The 25,626-nt window shown below is 38.3% G+C and overlaps 1 protein-coding gene across 1 annotated transcript in view; it reads right to left on the reverse strand.

Moving 5' to 3' along the window:
* Nucleotides 1-25,626, reverse strand: part of TMEM132D (transmembrane protein 132D) — a 257,878-nt gene that overhangs the window by 73,397 nt on the left and 158,855 nt on the right. The window contains exon 4 of the mRNA XM_086761324.1: nt 22,395-22,578. Coding sequence (XP_086617450.1) covers nt 22,395-22,578 — 184 coding nt within the window. The remainder of the gene's footprint in view (nt 1-22,394; nt 22,579-25,626) is intronic.

Raw genomic sequence — 25,626 nt, forward strand, 5'->3', positions numbered from 1 at the left:
CTTTTATCCACATCAGCAGCAATTGGACAACCTTAGCACAGCCTGAGCCAGAATCAGTGACTGAAAACATACGATGAGGCACAACAGTTGCTGAAGGACCTCATAGAACCTGGACACACTGCCATCTCCTCGACTGTCACTAAAGTCAATAACTTAGATAAGTGCAACCAGTCTTTGGCTGATGAAATCTGCTTGTGTACAAATACCAGAGAAATCCCACAAGTACCATACGATCATTTTCATCAACCAGAAAAAGTGCAGGTGGGACAAGATTTAGTTGCAGATAATATTATGAGGGGTCTGCCCACTGGGCTCAATAGAATCTAGATCAGATCCTTGAACTTACTGACCCCAGGAGCAGCATCTGGGCAGAGTAATGATGATTTCAGAATTCCTGCTTCTATGAAAGCCAAAAATACATTCCCCTATCCAAAAATAATAATTTTAAAATCAACCTTTATCATAATATTACCACCAGCATTGAAAAGGATTATCATATTACAAAAATGAAATTACTTAAATTTACCCTCATTATTGTTTCCCAGGGAAAAAAAAAAGAAGCTTTTTTATTTCATTGTGGGTGAAACTGCTATTTGCATTTAAATGAAGACATCTGAAGAAGAGGAGCTAGAAAGTTAGGGTTTTTTCCTTTGGAGGATGAGATTTCATTTCATTTCAGTATTCTCCTATAATGCAAACCTAACTCCACTTTCTGCTTCATTGAATAGTCAATCACAAGCTGCTTCCCAAAAATTGTCATAGTGAGACACTGATTATTCCCAGTTGAGGCTTTGTAATGATGGTAACAATACAGTGTTGGTATCCCCTAAAAATCTGACATCAGCAAATAAATGAGGCATTTCCGTATTTGCTGTATAGCACGGAATTTTTTGATTGACGTATCGTAATTGACTCATTTAAACAATCTGCTTTCTTAATACTCTGACTAGAAACAGGTTTGTATCAAAGCAATAGATTACAAGCTGTTCCAATATAAACAATCTGAAAAGCATATAGACACAGAAATATACATTCCAGTGTTCAAGATATTATGGAAAACAGGCTGAGTGCCCAACATCGCACCACTGATGTCTGTAGGGAATCCACCATTTACCTGAACGGGAAGGGAGATGCCATGGAATGGGACTGCCCTCCTGCATTAAACTTTCATACCAAGTGACATCTGGATTCTATTCTGAGCACTCAAATCTGGCGTCACATATGCGGGAAAAAGCAGACCACTTTCAGACATGCCATCTTTCATAGGCTATAGGCAAAATTTATGTTACTCAAGTACTCAGGTACTCAAAAAGTCAAGGACTTGGCAATGTCATCTGAAATTTTTGTTGTTGCCTATAGTCAAGAGCAGAGGTAAGTTTTAGGAAGAAAAGACAAGAAGAGAAACAGTAAAAGGTGAGATTAAAAGAAATATTTAGCCATAAGCAGGAAAGTAGAAAGGCATAGCAAGGACTGTTTTTGTGAGCCAGCCTGGATGGGCAAAAATTTAGGACTTCAACAGAAATACTAGTATTTTGTCTTAAACTGAGATGGGAAACATCTCCTTTCCTTTTTCACTCTCCTCACACTGAAAGGGGAGGCAGGACTAATGGGAAAATGTTTTTATATTAAAGGTCATCTAATTTTATGAGTTTCAGTGATGCACCTCAGAGACTAGTGATTAGAAATTATTATCTTCGTAAAATAAGATTAGCTTATCTCACAGAGTGAGATGGAAATTAACGCAAGACAATACCTTCCCAGCCTAATCTGTCACAGGGAAGGCCTCTGCTTACCACACTGTACCCTTAATAGAAGAGAAAACTATCTGGCTCACTTATCCGGACACCTTACAAAATAAGAAAGATGGTTTGAGACAGGCACTGAAACGGGCAGTGGTAGGGCAGCAGTTGTTGATTGAAATGTTCATCAAGCTGAGAGAGTCTAACAAGATCTCAAGCCTTGCTCGAGGTGGGGTAGCATCAAATCGCACTGGTGGGAGTCAGTGGTTTAAAAAAAAATCAATCTCTCTTAGTCTACCAGCTGGCTCCAGCTGATTTGTTTCACTCAAGTATCAGGCTATTTCTCATTAGTTGAGTAGAGTCTAATATACAGATCCAGCGGTCAGCAAAGATAAAAGGTTGATGCTCAAATTAATACAGGGAACTCCTGATTATAGTTGGAAATTTTCTATGCTCTGTGTCTATGTTCTGAAAAACACAGTGTTCCTTTCAGTTGTAACTATACGTGGCACCGTTTCTAAAGCTACTGTATCAGCTATCTACTGAATACACAGTGAATAAAATAATTTTTTTTTATTTTATTATGGTAGGCATCTCATTTAACTGTTTTCAAGAACAATAATTTTAAACTAAGTGGTAAATATTCCTAAGAAAATTCCTTTTAATGCAGCAATGCAGGAATATTTTGATTAGCTAAACCAAGAGAAAATGAAAAGAGCCAAGCAGAAAGTTGCAGAAAAGAAAGAGAATTCTAAGGATGAAATTCATCTGTCAAATGTATTCATGCACAGCCCATCAAAGTCAATGGGAATTCTGTGTGCATATTCAAGGACAGAATTTGGTCTAAAGGGAGAAATTTTCAAAGGATGTTGCTTTTTTTCCCTTTGCACCCAGCGTTTGCACAGGCTCATTAGTATTTGCGAAATGGGTACCTGTGCCCTTAAACAGGCATTGCAGAATGTAATTACCTATTCTGCCTGCATAAAATGCAGGATTTTGTTGGTGCAGTCTTTCAATATGGGCCATTTAGAAACACTGAGAAAGAATAGCGCATTTATCCACATACTCTAGAAATGGATTTCACGTGCTCTGAATCCTCCCATCTATTTTCTACCTATGCTCCTGAGAAACATTCCCCACATTCATTTTTGCTTTTGAAAATAAAGATGCAAACAGGTATATTTAAACAACATGGATGTTTTCAGGTCACAGTTCATGCCCTCCGAGAGTCTGCAATACGTGCATTCACTTTTGTATACGCCAAACAGCACTGACTGGCTGTACCTAACTCTGCATTGTTTCACTAATCAAATTCTCTGCAGCCAGACCATATTTGTAACCCTTTAATGACATCCCACAAGTATCGTTATAGAAACCTCATCTACAAAATGCCGATCCCAGATCCGTTGCCAGTGCTGACTACAAATACCTGAAAACATAACTAAAGCTGATTATAAAAATGATGCATGCAGTAGGATTTGTTTTAAAACTGAAAAAAAAAAATAAAACAATTTAAATTTTTAAAGAAATGAGAAGAAATACTCTACAAATCAATAACAATATCTGTAAGTTGAGATATTCAGCAAGCAAGAACAGGAGCAGTAAAACTCAAACTCGTATGAGAGGAAGACTGTATTAAATACCTCACTAGCGCGTCAATCGTGTATATGCATTTTAACGGACAAGGCACCAGCAACAGTTTTGCCTCTGGTGAGCAATTACAGCCAGAGCTACCAAGATATAACTCATATATACTCTTTTTATTTCCTTTTCTACTCTCTAGCACTCTCTGGATAAGCCTGGATGAAACTAAGAGGTGACTGAATGCATCCTCCTTTTGCTGTACCATCCCTCAGCAGCAAACCTTTCTCAAGCCAAGGCTGGATTACAGTTTCTGTGCTTTGCAGACATATTGATAGAAACATAAAGTGCTACTGGTTCTCCTGGTTTTGTCTTAGAAACAGTAATAAAAATGCAACAAATATACAGACACTTTTGAACCTCAATTCATATTTTCATATGCAATGCCACTGACAAGAAACAATATAAATGCCACTTCCAGGAGAAGAAAAATAACCAACTTCAATCTTTTAAAATAATTTTCTTTTTCCATCTAACACAGCCTCTACTAATTACATAGCTACAATTTTCTTGCACACTAGAAACCACATTTTTATCCGTTTACTAAGTTTTACAGATAAATGCAATCGAAAAGCTGTGGTCATTACGTCTCATTCAGGTGTCTTTAACAGCAGTTTTCATCAGATTCAGTGACGGTCACTGCAGATAAGTTAGCCATAGTTATAAAAATCAAGCTACACAATCCTCTTAAAGTGCTAAAGAAAAGAGCACTTACAGATAGGGGGAAAAAAAGACAAATACATTTATAATGCCCATGTTCCATGCTAAATGCCATGATTCTTAAGTGCTCTTTCTGGTCCTACTTCTTACCTTGAAAATTCGAATCTTGCAATATACAACTGGACAAATGTGTACCTCTTAAATGAAGCATTCCTTGTCAAGAGCTTTGAAGAAGCTCTGCAAAATATTTAATGTGGCTTCATACTGCAGTTGTGAGCAAGCCAAGTAACTTTCGCATGGTGAGGGTTTTGTGATTGTGAAGGAGGACTGACTGATCCAGGCTGAGCTGAAATGGGTCTCCTGGGCCCATGGGTGTGGGGAGAGTCCTCAGTTAACACCAGTCAGGACCATTAAGTCTTATTACTACCCCCAGGACCCTAACAGACAGTCCCATTCAGGTTTTCCACAGAGTCAAGAGCACCAAGAAATTAAGAAAATAAAGCATCAAAAAATAAGGTGAGCCCTCTCTCCCGGGTTAGATAAGTTCCTTGGAGACAGTTTATTAAACGCCTGTAGCGGCACAAGTGGACAGGCACATCCTTTCTGTGTCTGGCTGGCGCAGAAAGGCAACAAATCACTCACAACTCTGCGAGGTGCCGGAGGGAGTTCAGGTAAGTGCTAAACACTGTCTGTCTGTTCCGATTTATTTCTTCCGTGTAGACAATTTACAAACATAAAATTATTTTTAATATATTTTGAAGATCACCTGATGATATTTTCATACCTTTCTACACCGATATCCAGGACAGAAGTAGAGTATAATTTTCTTCACAAAAACACTCATTAAATGACTCAAGTATAAGCAAGACAAAACCCAAGTTGATAGTTTGCCTATAGATATGTTCAGGTGGGAGAACAAGTCAACAGCCCTGTGGTTCACAGCTCTTATACCGATACCTTCTTAATAAACTCATTTTCATTTCTTCCCAGTGAGTTCGGAAAGCAATCCTTTCCTCTAATGCCTCGTGAACAACTTAGAGAAGTATAGCTGCAAGTAATCTGTGCAGCCATAAAGAATTGTAGCCACATAGTAGTACAACTCCTGTAAATCTCTTCTTACATACGTAATTACATTTGCTCAATGGTGGGAACTTTCCCAACAATATGAACCGTTTATGCAAGCAGGGTGTGAAATGTTCACTTCCACTTTCTCTTCTGAGTGTCAACTAAAAGGCAGAGAGTGTATGTGGAAAGAGAATCAGACAGACATAAAGAGAAGCAACAAAACAAAAGCTTCTATTTGTCCACAAATCTCTATCTTCCTGTAAATAAAAGCAACTGGAGCCCATTAACAGTTTTCTTCTTTCACAGACCTCTAAGATACAGTGACAAGGTAACGTGTGTGCATTAGAGGCAACTGGACTAATGCTCGTTTTCTACAGCAGTTTTTCGTAGGTTGACATTTGAAGTTATTTGTCAAATGCCTGAAGTAAAACATGAAACTACAGTCCAAACCAAAACTACTGATCCAAAATCTTCCGTGGTTTTTGGCAGCATCAGCCTATACTTAGCCACTGTCCAGATGCACCCCAAAATCACAAGAAGCTTTTTCTACCTACATTCAGCAAAACTGGGACAGATTTCTCAAGTGCTTTTTGGTCTTAAATAAGAAAGAGGAAGATGAAATTCTTTTGAGAACCCCCTACCCTTGGTGGGGTTTTGGAGGGGATGATCAGTGCTACCAGCTGCTTCCCAAGGTGCCAGGCTGGTGCTCTCTCATCCCATCTCCCAAACGGGCTGGTGTTCCCCTGGCTGCTCACTTCTCCGTAGCCACGTTTTACAGAGCTCTGTCAAAACCCAAGTGGAAAGAAAGGAAAGAGTTGGAAAGTATTAACCATGTAGGGGAGCTGTGTACATGGCATTAGAGAGAGTCCTTCATACTAAGAATTCCACTCTGTGATACAATTAAAATACTGCTAGTGTAATCATCATTAAAATTAGTAAGATATATCAAAGGTTACAGAAGTGCTGTCTGCTGTATAGTTATTAAGTAAATGTAACATTAGGTTCTGTTAGGGTCCTTTAAGCACTTAGTGCACACTTTCTTCAATGTTTCCTAAGATTTTTTTTAAAAACATTGAAATAAAAAAAAGCTTTCTTTGAGCTTTTTATCCATGAAGGAACTCTTGATTAAGGAAAAAAAGAAAAAAAAAAAAAAAGAGAGGCGATAAGAGCCCAGTGGCAGATATTTCTAAATGTCTGTTTGTTAACAAGGCGTACTTCAGCTAATGCGGCATTCCCACTTTTCCTTTTCCTTGTTCCCACCCTAAGTCCTTTCTGTGCATTAATTACCATTACTAAAGGAATTATGCAAATATACATTCTCTAGTGCATGTAGAGAATTTTTAAAGGGCATGACTGGGCATCCTTTCCTCTATCAGGAATACTGCAAAACAGATAACTAAGAGAAAGCAGCCAAGAAATTATTCACAGGTGTGCTGCAAACACTGAAGTGTGATGAGATTCTATCCACAGGCAGGTTGGAAACCACCCAGGAGAGGCCAGTGGGAAGACAGGTATGAAGTTACAACAAAAACAGGTATATTCAGTTTCTCAGAGCATCCAAATTCCTCTTGCCTGTTTTCAGCATTTGCAAAAATTCTTCTGGAGGAATTCAAACTGTGTGACAAATGTTGTTTGACTAAAACTCGTACTGCTCCAGAAGAGAGGAGCAAAATCCCCATGGTATACATGTTACACAGGTGAGGCAATGGATGCACAGAGGGTCAGCTGGGTTTAGAAATTACTGCATTTTGATACAATTACTTACATGCACTTAGAAAACCAGTGCCAGAGGGAGAATTAAAACTACCTTCTTCTGACTCTGTCCCTAATGTTATCAAGATGTGCTTCCGTATCTGTGCTTTTCCCTTCTGATTTTTAAATAATCTAATTGGTCTTGTCTAAAATCTGTGACAATCAAAAGTTTCAGGTAGTTTCTGAGAGATGGCACGCTGCTTTTTTTACACTATTAAATCCATGTTGCTTGTAATTCAGATTTTATAGGCTTGAGTATTGTTGTGACTGCATATAAATAAATGTTCCTCTGGTTATTTTAAGGATAAATTTGTTACTTTCTTTAAGACTACCCAACATTAAGATTAGCAAGTAGAGACCTGCACAACACCCTTCTGTCAGACGTGCTGCTCAACAGCATGAAAAGTAGCAAGATCCTAACACAGCTCTACCGGCAAAAACCACCACTGTGTTTGTACAGCCAAACTGCTTTTTAACGACATAGCTGCCTTCTCTCCTGGAGGAATAGAAAATGTAGCCTTTACTTTGCTAATTTACAAGCAACTACAGGCACAAACAAATAGCCCATGTACCTACAGACATCTTACCACAACATACTACTAACAGTTTGTCTGGCTGTTAAGTCTTTTTTTTAGAAGATTCACGTTTACTGACTGCTGGCAGACATCATCAGCAAGAATTCTTACAATTAAGATCTGCTCAACAAAGTTGTCTTTGGAAAGAGAACCAAAACACTATTATAAACTCATTGAAGTTTAAAGTGCCTCCGCACTGGACACTCTAGAAAGTAACAAGAAATTCTATAAATCCAAAAAGGACATAAATAGAAAACAAACATGCCATCAGAGCACCACCTGTACTCCAGAGACAGCAAGGTGGGCGACCTTATTCTTGACAGTACTGTATCAAACCTAGCTCACAAAGCAGCAAGGGCGCTTCTTGGCCGGCCCGATGTTGCAGAGGTGACAACTAACCTGCCCAGCTGTCTACCTGGGCATGCAGGACCATTCGGTGTATCAATCGTATGAAGAGGTGGTTTGCTGGCAATACAAAAGCAGAAAAAAAAACCTGGCTACCAGGTTGCACAGTGCCCAGAGGGAATTTACTACCATGATGAAATCAGGTCAGCTCTCAAGGTCTCTGGAAGAGCGCTGGCTTCTGTTTTATTCAGACTCCGCTTGTAACAGGACAAGGAAAGGTGACAGAACTCCAGATAGAAACCTCAGTGCCCTTGAAAAATGGCAAATGCAAGAAAAACAATTTCAGTTCTTCCCTTACTCTAGAATTTTCTGAGTTTCACAGCAGACCACATTCTTAATTGATTTTCCTGTGCAATTTTATCAAGAGAAACAGAAAAGCGTATCCTTTAACTTTAATCTTTGAAGTCTTCTGGACTATGAGATCCATTAGAGATGTGTACAAGGCAGTAAAATCTGCCTTCTCAATCTCCTAAGAGATCTTTGATGATGCTTCTTCCTATTTTGTTAATCTGGATTATAGGGATGTACAGAAGTCAAAGTAAAAGATTTTGTGCAGGGGTTACAAATCTTTTCCAGTTATTAGCCCAGTTCTTTATGACTTACAGTCCCAAACATTAACAAAATCTCAGTTTCTATGAGGCTCAACCTCATTCTCTGCTCCTAGCATGCCAGAAATTGGCATCTCAGCCTGCACCGCAGAACCACTGCTTTCCTCTGCCTCTGGTAATTTGGCTGAGTTCATCTTGGAAGATAAATAACTTCTTCCAGTAGGAAACCCTTTCTCCTTTTGTATCTTACTGCACACTTTTAAATAGAAACGTCACAAAACCAGACTAACTTGGCAGATCTTCCTCCTAAAATGAAAAAGGTAAAATTCCTGCCTGACAACTAATCATGTTGTGTTCTTTCACAGTGCAGAGACTAGCAGACAATACGGAACAGCCTTGTGTGGGATCAGGATAAGGGCAACCAGACTGATCTGAGCACACGGATTTTTCAAAAGCAAAACAAAAAAAAATTGTCAGACTGGAATTTTCACATTTCCATGTCAGATAATGAGAAAAAGTTGAAGCTATTTTGAAGGATTGAAGGTTTTGGCATCCCTGTCACCACCCCAAGTTCATTGCTCAGAATCCTAGCAACAAATTCTGTTCACTGAGTCTCATAATTACAGTGTCCTAAATTACTTCTTCAAGCCCCCTTGCAAAAACTGAGCAGGCAGGCAGTCTCCATTACTTGAGCTTGCTCATATATTATTCTCAGCATTATATTGTCACCCGACATATCCAACTGAAATCAGAGCCATGCTGTTATGGACACTATACATAAATAATATATTTAAAGCAGTCTCTGCCCAAGAAAGTGTGCTGTTTAATAAGGCTGTGGAGACACACAGAAAAATGTCTTCAAGGAGGAAGGAAAGGAAACATCTTCAAACTCCCAGAATAATCCATCTATATTCTGGCTAAATACCAACAATACACTTTCTTATTCTTTATGTACATCTTTCCAGTTTAGTATGGAAAAGGTACATTAGAAACAAAGATAACTGGAACTGTACTTTTTCTTTCTCCTGAAGACCTTCCATTCATTCTAGAGAAGCCAGGGGAACATAAACAGCCTGGTACAGAGAGAAAGCTGAGAATCGCTTCAGAAAGGCGAGTTTAAAAAAATTAAGTTTTTTACAACAAGAAATTAACAAATCATTTAACAAACCACAGAACAAAATATGTCCCTAAAATACAAAATTTGACACGCGCTTTTATTGCATTTGCTCAACTAAGTCCCCGAAGTAGGAGGGCTTTGGTTTTCTTGGATGCCAGCCAATACAGATCTATTCTTTTCTGAATTTGTTTATGACAAAATTAGATGTATACTTTTACATATTTTTACATATGTTCCATTTTTTTCCTCTCTGTTTTAAATGTTGAAGTGCTTTGTTTTTCCCCTCATGTCTATGCTTTTTACTTTTTTTAGTGGTTCCTGTTATCACCAAATCAGCAAAGCGCTATATACATATATTAGATTGTACCCAGTTATGACAAGGAAACTTAACTCCACTTTCTGACATCTTTTTAAGATCAAAGAGAAAATACATACACGAAAACAACACCCCTTTATTCCACTGAAATAGAGAGAATTTTTAAATTCAAAGGTAATTTGCCTCACAAATATTACAAGCAGAATTTGGGATTTTTAGTATAAATGACAATGAAAAGACTTACCAGTATAGTGTATAGCTGTTCTTTATGAAACTGCACTACTTTTCTATATATTTTAACAATTATTGTTCTTTACCATTGGCTTGAACGCTTAAAAGTCCTGCGATCTGTTTTCAAATTGTCAGGACTGATTTTCATGCAAGGTACAGAGTGGTTTAAATACTCACTTTCACACTGTTTGGAGCTGACGGGTTTAGGAAATAGAAGTTTAGCGCTGCAGAAAAAAGTCACTTTGAACTGTAACTACTGTATCTCCAGGGTAGTAATTTTGCAGAATCCCACTCCAGGGTAGCGATTCTGTTATTTTATGATATACCTACTAGTAAGTGGTATGAAAAAGAACTTGATTTTTTTTTATATTTCACATTTACATTTCTTATATGCCTACAATTTAGTCTCTTCAAATGTCAAGATTTTTTAAACGAACACTTTTCACATTTCAGTGTTGTTGGTTTTTTGTATTCTCCCCACAATTAGAAATTACATCAGTGATTATAAAACAGTGTTACATACTCTAAAATCTCAGCTTTACAGATTTTCTATTTTCCCTTCTTTGAAGGTCACGATAAAAATGAAGCAATCATCCCCTTACAAATTTATTTTCTCTTCATTCAGTAAACATTAAATTCCGAGACCTTAATTCTGGGTGATTTGGGTCCATGCCATCTACCTTTAGGCAAGTCTACTGTCCTTCCAAGGTGAAGAGGACCACTCTTCTGGGGGCCGTGTTTTCACATGGCGTCTCCTGACAACACTTAGTAGCACCTGAAAATATCCCTCTGCACAGTCCACAGACTAAATTTCTCCCTAGACACAGTGTAAGGTGCCTTATATCAGAAAGAGCCTCAGGAGGTACGATGTATGACTCAGACATCCATCTGAATCATGGTCTGCTCTGCTTTATCCCTTCCTGTCTAAACAAAATTATTTCCCCCTCCGAGCCTCTCCTTCGCTGTTTGCTATCCCACACAGAAAACCACTTCAACCAGCCAGTGTGAAATAAAGGAAAAAAGAAGGTACAAGACCAAAGATGTCCTTGTGCATGTGCTTTCAGGTTCAGAAACATCCTGCACATAAATCCAGTTTGCCGAATTCATTTTGCACAGCCCTAAAGCAAAGCAAAACAAAATTAACAAAATCACCACAAGGGCGACACATCCATTGCTGTGTGCCCCGGTACCTGCTCTTGGAGAAGGCTGGCCGGAGCAGAGTGCTTTTCCACCCTGTTCAGCTCTCCATGTCCTGTCCACGTCCACACATGACAAAGGTTTAAGCTTCCCTCCAGATCCTTTCGACTGTTGCCAATTATTTTTCCTCCAGCCATCGTTTCAGGAGCCATACTGCCTGAAGTGGTTTCTGCCTCCACATTTTTAAACACTCCTTTGATTGTGCCACTCCTGCTTTTGTATGGGCAGGTGATGAAGCAAACCAAGCTGGGTTCAGAATGATCCAAGGACAAAAAAGAATGGTTGTTTTTAGCCTAGCTCAGCTCCTTAGCAGCTACATAGGCATTTGTACTAACCCACTTGAGAGTGGAGTTGGGGAGAAGAGTAAGTGTTGCTTGATTCAGCAAAGTTGCTGAAAAACATTACCCTCAACTGATCAGGAACCTGTCCTCATTTTGTTATTTGCTTCCTGTGAACCCAGCAGCTTTCAGGCCCAGTGGATGATCAGTCCCTCAGAAGGTGAGTCAAAGTTGCGCACAAAGCTGGTTGTAATATCTTCTGAATCCTGGCCCAGTGTTTCATCCATTGTCCCTCATCCTCTTTCTGGCAACCTGCCTCTGAGGACTTCTCACATATAAAAAGGAGTTAGTTCTTAATACCACTGGCTAGCAATTAAAAGAAAAATGGAAAAGTCACAGGATAATTCTCTTAATTGACTACTCTTCTTACTACTTGTAATCTAGAAGAAATCTAATTAATTCTACATGAAGGATGACTATTCTGTAGTGAAGTGTAATTCCTGATCTCTGGGGCTTCTGCTTACCAGTTGTCAAATTATCCAATTACACACTTGTTAAAATCCATTTTCGGGAGATTTTCATGGCTTGTAAATAAATAATTTCAAAAGCTTTAATCCTCAAAAGAAAAAGAGAAAAAGGGGAAGCCTTTAACCCCAAAATGGTACTTCAAAATCACAAAATATATCTAAAAGTAATGTCAAGAAGCTGAAAAGAGTGATACCTGCCTGCTTTGCTCAAGCAGCACTACAGTGGTGATGGATCTATTTCAGTAGGGAGAAATGGCTGCTTCTTTTTCAGCTATGTTTTATTCAAATCACTGATTTGAAGGGAACCAATTAAGGCAGTATGCTTTTCCTTATGCCAAAAGGGAAAAATCTTTTCATAACCACATCAATTAAGAGGTGGGAAACCAGCAGAGGCTGTAGCTCAAGCCAAGGATATTGGTGCACTGGAGCGAGGCCAGTGCAGGGCCAACTAGCTGGTCGAGGGTTGGAGCACATGACATAAACGGAGAGGTAGAGAGAGCTGGGCCTGTTCAGCCTTGAGAAGGGAAATGGGACACCTTGCTGCTTTCTACAGCTACCCAGGCAGAGGATACAGAGAAGATGAAGCCAAACTGTTCTCCAGCTTCTGTGGCAATAGGATGAGACACACCAGACTCAAGTTAGAACATGGGGAATTCCATTTAGATACATGGAAAAACAAATTACCATGAGAGTGGTCAAATACTGAAAGAGTTACCCCAGATAGGGCGTAGGATCTTCACCTTTCAATACTCAAGTGGACACAGCCCAGAGCAACCCTCTCTCCGAGCAAGGCACTGAACTAGCTACCGTCTGGAGATCTCTTCAACTTCAGCTATTCTGTTATTCTAACTTCTCTTTAGAAAGATTCTCTGATTAAAAAGAGAGGACGCACACACGACACTTCAATGAATATGTATTTGAAGGAAGGTTCTTAAATCAGTGTTAACTCTGGATCCTGATGTGAGCAGGTTTGACAAATTTTAGCACAGAAGAAAACCTTCTATGATCTTTTGTATTTCAGTAAAAACAATTTGGCAGTCAGAATCAAAGATTGTTTTGCAATATTTACTACTGTGCTGTATGGCAGTGTTGCATTACAAAATCCTGTGAGTGAAACTTGACATGAAATAAAAGATGAACAGAAGGCAGTAAACTGTTTTCTATAAACCCAATCTGACTGTATTTCAATAAAAGTAAGAAAATGCCATCCTTGGTTTTTTTTAAACAAAAAAACTTATGAAATTTCTTTAATACTAATTGAGTCTGATTAGTATAAAAATATAAAACTAGTGGAAAAATAATCCATATTAATTGGTGCAATATTTTAAGTGACTACTGGTGATTCTGAGCACAAAGTGTGAGACATAAAATCATTCAAAGCATGTACCTACTGCAAACGAGGTCCATTTCAGCCAGCTGAAACTGGGCGACTCAAAAATTATCAAAAATTTACAACACTTTCACTCCGAAAACTTGATTCACTACCAAATTATTTTTGTTTTAAACTCATAACATTTTTAATACTAATGGCTTTATAGCAGTGTGAAAACGGGCCAGGACTTCTAAATTTTGTGTCCATTGCAGCAGGGTGAAACTTGCTTTAAGTTCAAATCTGCAATGTTTTCCTGGTCCTTCTACATCTCACAGCATCATGCAGCTTCAGAGCAACACAGGAAGACTGTCAGGGCTGAAGAACTGGGCTTGTTTCAACCCAATTCAACCACATGTGTCTAATAAAGAAAAACATATGTAACTTGCACTTAAGAAAGAATAGCAGCTGTTATGCAAAGTCATTTTTCTTAGGCTTTAATTCTTAAGAAATATATCTTTGTGTTTGTTTCTGTTTCCCTAGGGAACCCAATTTTCAATGTTCCACATCAAACTGTGTGGCTGTCAGCAGCTTTGCCAGCAGCCAGTCCAAGCTCTCATTACTCATTCCCCCACTCAGAGAAAAACCGAGCGACTGTTGCTTTCTATTATTACAGGTGATTACAGTATTAGTCAGCTGGCAACTGCAGCTCTGGATACAAACCCAAGATTTCTAATCTCTTGTCTTAAACAACAACAACATCAAGATGTTTTTCCATGAGCCTGTAGTAACCTTTGATAGAAAATGAATTGGATTAAACTGGAAGACCTACTTGATGGTTTTCACTGCTTGGGAATTTAAGTAGCAGAACACCTGTATTGATGTTGCAATGAACACAGTTAGTGTTTCACTGCATGCTCGACAGGTCAACGAAATGTCTAAATCGTAAAGGGAAAGAGCTATCGCTTGATATTTCAAATGCTAAGAACCCCAGGGTTGTCTTTCATTCCGGAAGGAAAAACCCAAAGAATATGGCATTTGTTGGATTACAGAGATAAGGATAAGCCAAGCGTTTTATTATTTTCTCATTTCATTCTCTGTATACAAAACAAAATGCTACGTGCCAGTGACTCACACATCTGTCAGTTTTTTGGTGGTTAGACAACAGAAGCCTGCCAGAGCAAGGCAATTATTTAGCACACCAGTAATAATAATAATGGTAAGCTGAAGATCAAATCAAGTCATTTTTAACGGGCAAATCTAACTGGAAAATGAACCCTGTACATTAGCAATTGAGTATATTCACTTCTTGAACACAGTCACGTAGGAACATCAAAACTGTCGCATCTGACTGAACTACTCAGTTGCCTGGTCCATCGTTTGAGCACAGAGAGGTGCCAGTATCTCATACTCTGAAAAAGCATAAATAATTGATATCTACTTATGCAAAAAAATGTCTTGTAGATTCAGGTATCTGTGATTCAATTAGTTTCTGAAGCATAACAGATTATTATGTGTTTACTGGATGAAACATTTTATTCTATTAGCTATACAGGCTCGTTACAGTTATTAAAATGGGAAACGGAATTTAATCTGATTCATGCATTGTGTAAAGACTGATTAATGAGTTTTTTAATACAAAGTCCTTCCGGTTGAAGTTGCCTGAACCACAGAGAATCAATCCAGTGAGCAGGCATTTGGATCCAGGCAGAGCTGTGAGACTGATAGTAAGACAACCTGTTCCTCTGAACTGATACAGCAATGTTTCAGGATTAGACTGATACAACAATATTTTCAGAATTAGCCTAGCTACAGAATTTTTTAAATTGTTGTCAATAATGACCCTGCAACAAGGTGAAAAAAACTACTAGCAAAATTTGCTAATGGTATCAGTTTGAGAGGCATTGTCAATATAGAAGTTCCAACTACTAAATAAAAAGCACCAGATAAAAGCAAGGATTCGGGAAAAAGAAATGTAATGAAATGCTGTAACACACAGTGCAAAGTTTAATCATGGAGACTGAGAGGAAGAATTTTAGCCATCAGGTAAGAGGCCTTCAACCTGAAACAACAGAGCAAAAGAAAGATCTGGAGATAATATTCAGCCACAGGACAAATGTACGCCATCGTACAAAACAAAAGACAAACAAACAAAAAACCCGAACAATCAAAACCAAAATCATGCATGTATCATCTGAGATGGAAACAAAAAACATTTCCAGAGGATAAAAACTTAGACAGCAATGGCAAGGGACATTACCTGCGGTAGTCATCTTTGATATTTATTTTCAAGAAAGATAAATTAGAATCAGAACTGGTAGGTGTCAAGAGATTTTACTGGGAGAGTGGAAAGTCTATTTTATGAGATGAATTTGCAAGACCTTGACCTACCCAATTTTAGGAAGCAACAGGATATACTTCTGAAAATAAAATTGTTGCTTGCAATATCACAATGATCCAAAGGTATCTCCATTTCCCATGAGTAGATTTAATCTGTGATGCAGTAATTATTTTTATTTAAAAGGTCTCTCTTCAGAAATGATTAACACTTTAATTAAATATTTGAAAACTTGTCGAATATTGTAATTGCAATTTAAAAGCTATGAATTAGGGAGGTAAAAGCTTTTAACTAGTATCTAGACATCCTTTTCTTTTTCTTAAAGATGACTGTCAGCGGAAGTATTTAGAAACATTTGTTCTTAAAGTTGATTAGGGTAAATGATTCTGGCTGATACGATCCTGCACTTCTCAGCTGCCAGGCAGAACCCAGGCCAGTCACAGCCAAAAGCAGATCCTCCCTGTAATCGATTTGATTGTCTGCAACATACACATGGGTGGAAATTCACATTTCAGCTCTCCCACAGAAAAGCATTCGTTTCATCCCAAAGCACCCTGATCATCGGCTTAAGACAGTAGATAGCAGAGAGAAGGCTGTAGCGGCCTCCAATATCCTATTCCACTACCCTACCTGAGCAGCTCTCAATAGAAAACAGCAGCACTCAGCCAACCTGAGAAGTGACAAAGCACCGGAGTAGAAAAGGGGGCCTAAGGAAGAGGCAGGCACAGCCACGTCATCTTTAGAGCTACATGTGGACAATAAGCTCCAACAACGATGGCACTTACACAACCAGGTTTGTGCTCCAGGGACCATGATCCACCCATCACATCTTCTGTCATGGGGAAGAAGCGCCAAACTGAAACTTTGATGTTGTGGTTGAGTTCAATGGGAACATCAGTGTACTGCCTGTCCCCATCCCTCTTCATCGGAAGAGACCAATATTTCCTCTATGTTTTTATCGTTGATCTCCTCTATTTGGCTTCTGAGTTCTTCAGAGTGAAGCTATAATTAAATATGTATTTCTGCAGCACTGAGCACACTGGTAGCTAAGTCTGATCTACATATCCAGGCTCTACCGGAACACAAACAGCACTAGCTAAATATTAAATATTTCAGATACATATATTTATAAGGGCATTAATGCCTAAACATTTTTAAAATCCAGTAGTGACTGGCACTGCCACGACAGCTGATTCCTGTAATTATTAGAAACTATTTTAATATGGAAGCAATTCCTATATAATAGATAGCCTCTTTGCTGCAGTAATTGATTTCATTTATTTATTTGATCTATTTATCCAGCTTCTTACTCTGATGGCATGTAGAACAGTTTATTTCCTGTTGACATTTTGGTTAAATTTTTATAAAGAACATCAGGAGCAAGTTGAAACAATGAATTATCTAAAAGGTATAATGTCAAATTGGTGTTCAGGTTTTGGATACAATTTATTTAATATGACTGTCATAAATGTAACTTCTCACAAGCCAAAATGGCTCTAATGGGTCTGAGGACAGCAGCACCTTCATCTGCAACGGGAGAATGGGTTTACAGTCAACGGTGCTTTAATAACTGCGCTAGGATGCATCAAAATAGACCTTTTAACAAAATATCTTAAATACAAAGTTTGTTACTTGCTGTGTGTTATATAATATTTCTAGTTACAAATAAATAAATATTGTGTTTCACACAATAGCAGCTGTGGTGACACAAACATTGCAAAAGTGGTTGCGCTGATTTAAAAGGTGATTTTACTCCAACACTACCAGTGACCCTTTCCTGCAGGTTACTATCCTCATAAGTCACCTGAGATGAAGAATACTGTGATCTTTCTTCCTAACAGCTCACCCAAGTTTGTTTAAACCACCTTAATCTGCAGCTTAAAAATAGGTCAGTTCAATCTGCACCAAAGTAGTTTTCCTCTGCAAGAACAGAGCTGAGCGTGTGTTTCTGAGAGCAGGGACAGCTCAGCAAGGTGGGACTGGACTCCTCGGTAGGGTCAGATGAGTAGGAATAATTCTTTGCCTTCACTACAATCTGCTGGTTGCAAAGTAATGAGCAGGACTTCGGTCACTAACTCTGTTTAAGCTTGTCATAAATCAGGATTCCACTCTCAGAATTTTTTTTCTACATTTGATTTAAATCTCTCTCTGCCTCACACCTCACTTGACTGTCTTGGAGGCCGATGTTGTACTGCTTGAGGATAATAAATAATGGGCCAAAACCAGAGAGATAATGGAGCTCCAGTCTGGGCAGCAACAAAGCTGAATTTATTACAAGGTTGTCTACTACAGGTGGCATTAAGATCAGTTCATCTATAAAGGCTGGGGACTCTCTCAAGAAAGCAATCCAGGTTCACAGACTTTCTATACACAAGGGTGCTCATCATCCAACTACCTGGCTTCTTCATCAGCTTCAGATGTCCTACCACCACCTGAAAGATCTGGTTCACATCCATACCTTTAAACTTAACAATGCCTTCAGCATCAGGGCAACTACATTTGTGTGAGCCAGGCTGACTCTAATATTGGCTTGCTGATTTATAAATTTAAAATATGTATGTGGACAACAATTTATCAGAAATTGAAGGTCAGGAACCTGCAACATGAAAATGTTTTGAAGGGACATTGAACATCCTGCATATTTTTTTCTTCTGTATTCTAGGAGACAGTAAAGTTAACTCAATATATTTTCTAGTCAAAGGACTGCTCTATTACGGGATTTATCAACCCTGGAACCAACATCTCCCCCTGTGAGATTTATCAAACAGGTGTTTTGCCCTGATTCCTTATCAGATTATTAAATAAAATGAGGGCACAGATAGAATAGGTTTAGAGCATGTACACAGGTAAGACAAGCGATTTACAGATTCAGAGCTCGTTCAGTTAAGAACCAGCCCAGGTACTTCATTATTCAAAATTTTTGTTATTATTATTTACAGAACAGATTTCAACTTATCCATTTACCAGCATGTCATATCTGCCCTCTGCTTCTCTCAGCAGGGATTATCTTGAATGTACACAGATGGCTACAGAGCTCGTCTGTCTCTCATCCTCACCTAATCATTAAGGTTCAAGAAAAGGTGAACACCATAATTATGAAAGAGTTGACAGAATGTTTTAAAAGCAACAATAATCAATAGCAGCAAATGTACAATTTGAGTGATTAAACCTGTGCCATTCATCACCTAACAAAATGAGAGTGAAATGAAATAGGAAAGAAACACCAGAAGTCAAATAGAAATTGGAAGCTGATTCTTTAGGATGCCAATAAAAAAAAAAAAGTCAAATTCTAGAAGATTCAGGTGTATTATTTTCACTGGCTGCCACAGTACATTGTGGGCCCTCAACTCAAAAAACCCTCAGCGATTTAGCATGTTCAAGACAGTTAATGAACAAATGGATCATATGTCTTTTTAATGCCATATTTCAAAAATCTTAAGAAATGCTAGGGTTTCTGTCTCAAAGGATACTCGATTGCAGGTGAGTGTTAAGACAATGACATTTAAAGAGAATTAATATGTATGTTAGTTGACAACAAAGAACAACATAGAAGGTTTTTCCTTACTTCACTCTTGTGATTTTTTTTTTTTCCAAAGTGCCAAATTTTCAGTAATTACCACAGAGTAATCGTCTGGAATAAAGCACTCTTTGTTTCTATAATTCCCGCACCAATCCACATCTTCTTACGGCCTCTTCTACAGTTCCCTGGCCACACACTACATGGAGACACAGAACTTGCAGCGATAAAACTGTCAGGGAAACGGGGAGAGTTTTGAACAGTCCTGTGCAAGAAATGCACAAATTACAGTGGAAACTGTGCTGGCAAAGAGCATGATACCATACAAATATCTGCCTCTTCCACGGGGTTTAGTGGATGTTTTAGTTTCTGTCAACAAGGCAAGACATTGCTCTATGGCTATAAGAGCCACTGGAAAGCAATCATGGTAAAAGGCCAATAGTTTTTAATAACCCTGGATAAACATCTTTGCCTGTATTTCTTCAGGCTTAAGGGAAAGGATCACGCATTGCAAATATCCAAACAGGTGCTCATATGTTCTTACAGTGTTCTCAAATTAAATGTTTTCTCCCATGCTATTCCCATTCTGCTAACAAGGGTTGGCTGAGGTCCCATGCACAGCTTACCAAGACAGGTTCTGTTACACTTTAAAATTAGAAAAGTTGTTACTGAAGTGTTCAGAAATATCAGCCTTTATGGCACCCACACATCCATAAAATACACCCTACAGCTTTTCTCATCAATATCCTTGTGTGCTCCACCGTGACTTGTGTTGCCATTATTGGTGTAGGGCCCTGTAGGGGTCTCAAAATCTGGAATGCTAATGCACCTTAGCAAAAAAATACACACTGGAGAAAGGTAAGGTGAGTGCAGCAACTGTCTTAATAACTTCAGCAGAATGTAGGTATGTCCAGTGTATATATCCCGATGCTGATATATACATTTAAGTATTTTCATAACAGCATTTTGTAAGTCAAAAAAGATAACAGGCAGTTCTAAATTGGGAAATCTTCTGCTTTGCTATTTACAAATCCATAGCAGAAAAGATTACAGAAAACAAAGATGGTGTAGAGATGTTATGCGTTAGTCTATTAAAAAACCAAAGCACTGCCTAATCTTAAAGCAGTAAAATTGTTCTTTTGAAAAATTAACCTGTAATTGAAATATTCAAGAGCATTTCTGTTTGGTGCTTCTACAGATTAAGTTATATGTTCTGCTAAGAAGCCCAGCAAAACTAACCCAAATTAACCCCAGTCTCCAGAAACAGAGAAATAATATTACACTTTGTTTTCATTGTTGTTTTTCCTAAATGGAAAAGTAGAGTTTATTTATTTTTCTATTTTAAATTTGTAAATTACAAACTGGCTTTGCTAAGATAACAGGGAAATCTGAAGCATCTTGAAAGGTCTGCACCTGAATCACCATTTCTTTAGCACAAAGTGAAGTACTACAAAGATTTGTGAGACCCCAGAGTTCTTCCCTGACACTCCAGCTAGCACAAAGAATGTTGAAACTATTCCCAATCTGCCAGTAACTAGGGGACCCCTACAATCTATCTTTGCTTTCTCTCACCCATTATCCCAACACCTGTTGCCTTGTAAAATGCCACCTACTGACAACTTTATAGACTTCATGTGACCTTTGAGCGCAGAATTTTATGCTTCTGGAAAACGAGCATTTTTTTTTTTAATCTTTTAATGGAAATGAAGAGAGAGAGTTGATTTGTAGCAACTGCCAGGAGAACCTATTTTTGTTCTTGCGAACTCTTCTTTGTCACTGTATCACTTGATCCTGAAGAAATCATGGATCACGGGCATATATGAGAAGAACTTAGTGTTTTCTGCAACCATTGGAACCACTAGGAAAGAGATCTTTTATCTTTTCTTTAAGAGATGGAGAGAATAAAAAACCCCCACATCTCAGATCATGTAAATCAGATCACATCCACCGCCTTAACCCTTGATACACCAGAATTTGTGTGACCACACATCAGGGTCCCATCTGCAGACTTGAGAGCCTTTTCTCTTATCAACAAACAAGCAGAGATCACCCACTGTTTAATAGCAGGAACTAGTCCATGAAAACAGTCATGCAAAACAAAGGGATTAGATATACAACTCTGATTTGTTAGATGGCTGAGGTATCAGATCAAGAGAGATGTTTCAACTGTGATATACACCTTGGTAATGAAAGCATAAGCCATTACAAAAGAAAATAAATATTTTTGGTGAAATAAAGAATCACAACATCTGAGTAGTTCTAAAGTTGGTAAATAACAATAATAGCCATTATCAGTTCTGTGAGTCTGGAAGTGCAGAGAACACCTATAGCCTTCAATAATGGCATAACTAACTGGCTATCACTAGGTGAACATCCAGGTTCCAATTTTTCAAAACGCTCTGAGATTGATTTTTGTTTTTCTTCCAGTGCTAAATAAGAGTGTCAATATTTTCCAACAGATTGTCTAAGAACAAAAATAGGGCACAGTCAGACCTTAGACAAGTGTACTTCATCCCTAACGATGAAGAAATGTGAAGAAGAATGAAGAGGAAATGCTCAAAATTTATATTTGTACTTGGGTATCTGACAGGGTTGTTTTTTTTGAAAGATCAAGGCACAGTTTGCAACCCATTTGAATGCATTTATGTAGAAAAAATTGTTGACTATGCACTGTATTTTGTGTTCTCCAGGTAATTAAAAATTACTCAGAAGTCACACCATGAATTTTATTTCTCTTCTCACTCTCAAATGAATATGGAGTCAGAATTCAAAAACCAAAAAAAAACTGTGATTCAATAAGTTCTTAAACACTACATCAAATGTAAGAGTACTTGTGACTCAAGTAAGACATACACCACATTGAACTGAGTATCCAAGTATGCCACTTCATGCAACAAGAGTGAGTTCTGAACACTGGAAATGCCATGAACGCAGCTCCTGCCTCCAAGAAATCAGCGTATTGCTCAAAGAGAGCATGACTGAGCCTTCCATGGGAAGCTATGGTTTCCCCTCACATGGTTTCACCACTGAATGAAGCAAACTTTAGAGGTTAGTATCTCCTTCTCAAGGTGCTGAAACTTTCTGTTCCCCTCACACTTTCAGCAGATCATTTGCATCTGCCAGACATTTGAGTTGTAAAACAGTATTACAAACTTGCACAATGCCAGACATTTTCTTACCATAGCCAAAGGGAGAACTCCTACCAGGTCCTTCTGGTTTACGTAGATCTTGGAGATTCCTAGATCAGATGTTGTCTCTCCAGGATATTCTACCTGCCATGTGATGAGCTGGGTCCCAGGTAAGTCAGTTAGGTCTTCAATTTCAAAATCAATCTGCATAATTTCAGAAGAAGGACCCTCTGCACTGCAAGAAAGACAAAAAAAAAAAAAAAGAGAAAGGTTCCATTCACATGACTGATAAGCCAGCAATGCAATTGCTTTTATATTAATAAAACATTGGATCTTCCGAAGAAAGGATTTGCTGGGATGATGGATTTAATAATGAATTAATAATTTGAATTTGTCTTAAGATTTTAGGGTATTTCCCATACATTCAAGTGGCTTAGTAACACTCTGAGATATGGATTGCCAAGCACCGCTCCATTTTACAGATGGAGAAACAAAAACAAATCACGGTAAAGCTAATGCTGAAACTACAGTCTAAAAATCCTGACTCTGAGGCTCTCCTTTTTAACGAGGATATTGTATTTCCTCCCTGTTAAAGCAACACATGAGCAAATCTAAAGGGAATCACTCCCTGAAATGGGAAACCACTCCATTAAAATTATTTTCTGCTTTTCAAAAAAAAAAGCATGGAAGAGCGGTCAAAGCTCAGGAGGGGGTCCATGAACCAGGGCAGCAGGGAGCAGAGGATTGGAAAACATGGAATTAATTTTCGGCTGTACTGCTATCTTGCTGTGAATGTCTGTCTGAAGCTCTTCTTGTCCTTTGCTAAACTAGGAATTACAGATAATTTACCTTGTTGCAGGAGAGGAGAATTACAAAACTGGATTATTTAACACTGGCCAATCCTGCCAGGATCTTTGGGTAAAAAAAAAAAAAAAACAACACTAGAAAAGAACAGAGTTACTGGATGTGATTCTCCAGGATACTCTGGCAACAGTGGGGTTACTCTTACCTTATCAACGCCACTCTCTTTTTACATGCTGTCCTTCCTAAGGTTACGTGGTTTTTATAAATGAATAACAGAAAGCAGAAATGTAAAGAGGCAAAATTGGAAAGGGGCTCATTGATGTAAATCCTGCAAAGCTTGTTACAAAGTCAGCTACTGCATACAAAGCAATGCAGTGAAGTTTTTATTCTGTATCTTGGCAAGGTGAGCTCCATAGTCCAGCGGCATTTATAGAGACAAGAAAATATTCAATTTACTGTGAAGTTGTTGAGGAATGCAGAATTTCTTAGCGGTACAGAAATCCAAGGGACATTGAGAATGACAGTGTTTTTACTTCTGATGCATTGAAAGCTCAACAGATCTTCAGAGTTTGTGTGGAGGGGAAAGGAAGGAGCAGAATTTCTTTCAGTGGAATAACACTCGAGGACAGAAAGAATGACACAACACTGAAGTGTCACAAGCTACTTGTGTTGGAGAGTGCAACTAGAGGAAAGAGGAAACATTTCAGCAACTGATTAGAGAATTGCAGAATGTGCCCTGAACCCAGCAGCTTTTCCCAGCTGCTGTGGAAAAAAGAGCTAAAACCAGACATATTTTCAATGAAGACCAGTTATGACAACAGCACCAGTTTGGGATTCTTCCCAAAATACTGAGATTTTTATCACACTGGCTAAATTCAATGATTTATCCAAAGCTACTGCTTGAAGAGTATAATGATCATCTTTAAGATTTGGATTTTAATGGATGCATTGAGTTCTTGCTGTCCTGCATGGAATTTAAAAGGAGCCTCTGTGTTTCCAGAATGGAACACATTGTGTTCAATTTCTCATTTCTTCATGGCAAGGAAAAAAAAAAAAAAAACCACCACAATTTCTAAAGTAGCACTGAATGCAGTCTTATTTCATGCTGACCTAGGTAGGATCAGAAAGCTGCTTTATGCAGCTGTGACTATTGAAACTCAGTTACCTTAATTGTACGAGCAGGAACGGGCAATGCATTGCCTATAAATACTTGGCAGTGATCCTGTTTTGTACAGTATGTTCTATCACAGTTTCTGTGTTTAAAGAACTAATTGAATCTTCATGTAATGAACCTTGGGTTTGTGATTCTATTCAGGGTGCCTTCCTTTGTTATTGCACTGGTGTCTGCTACTACCAGTCACCGGCTTTGTAAAATTGATGCTCTCACCAGAAAGGTGTCCTATAGCAGCAGTGAGGGGCTGCTGCACAGGAGGGGACTGCAGGGCAGAATAGCACAGAAAAAAAAAAAACAAATGTTTGTCAAAAAAGGCAATCAGATTAATCTTTTCCAGGTAAGTTAGGATTAGAAGAAAAGGAGAAAAGTGATTAGGATACAGGAAAATGAAGGAGGGAGGAAAAGATGGGGGAGGAGAAGTGGAGCATGGTCCTTATATTCTTGAACTACAGCTTCCGTATGGCACAATTACAGTAACGCCAAAATAATGGAAAATATTTCCATTATTTTCTCCTTTAAAGTAGGTATTTTAATGAAGCATTTCTTGTAGAAAAAAAAAAAAAACCACCCCACTTTGCTACCAAATGTAATTTTGATAGAAATAATTTGTACTAGTTCCTCTTAGAAATACTAAATGCTTCCAAAAGACAAGATTACAAAGCACCTCCAAAATCGATAAGAATCTCATTACCGTTGTGGAAGATATATTAAAAAAAAATGTGAAAGTATTGCATGACCTATGATCAGACCTGAGCTGTCAGCTCCAGGTCAGGAACTTTTGTTTAATTACTTTACTCATCACCTACTATGATGACCCTTCCATGTACAAGTCCCATGGATCTGTGTCCCCAGTTTACAGCCTTCCTAAGCAGTATTTAGCAATTTAAATATTTCAATAGAGAAGTCAGCAAAAAAAGTTACCCTTCAGAAAATACAGGTAAAAAATGTAAATGGAGAAATTTGGACAAATACAATTCATTACTGGAGTTCAGCCACATAAAAATATTTGTGGCTTTTGTTTTAAAGTCAAGGCTGCTTGGTGCAATAGGAATATTTCTACAGGGTAGTCAGCCACTGCTACTTGAAATGATGCAGTGCCTGATCCTCCTCAAGGCAATCATACACTTTATGGTCCCTATAATGCAATAGCATGTTGGCAGCTTGTCTTTGCTAGCACTGAAACCAGTATTGCTATCAGGAGTACAGCAACAGGGTTAGTTACAAGATGAGAGGCTACACAATTAGAAAGTTTAGAATGGACAAACCCAAAGGTTCAAAACAGCAATCCAAATTGAGTTGAAGAGT

This window comes from Chlamydotis macqueenii, chromosome 17, assembly GCF_036417535.1.
Source record: "Chlamydotis macqueenii isolate bChlMac1 chromosome 17, bChlMac1.mat, whole genome shotgun sequence".
Lineage (NCBI taxonomy): Eukaryota > Metazoa > Chordata > Aves > Otidiformes > Otididae > Chlamydotis > Chlamydotis macqueenii.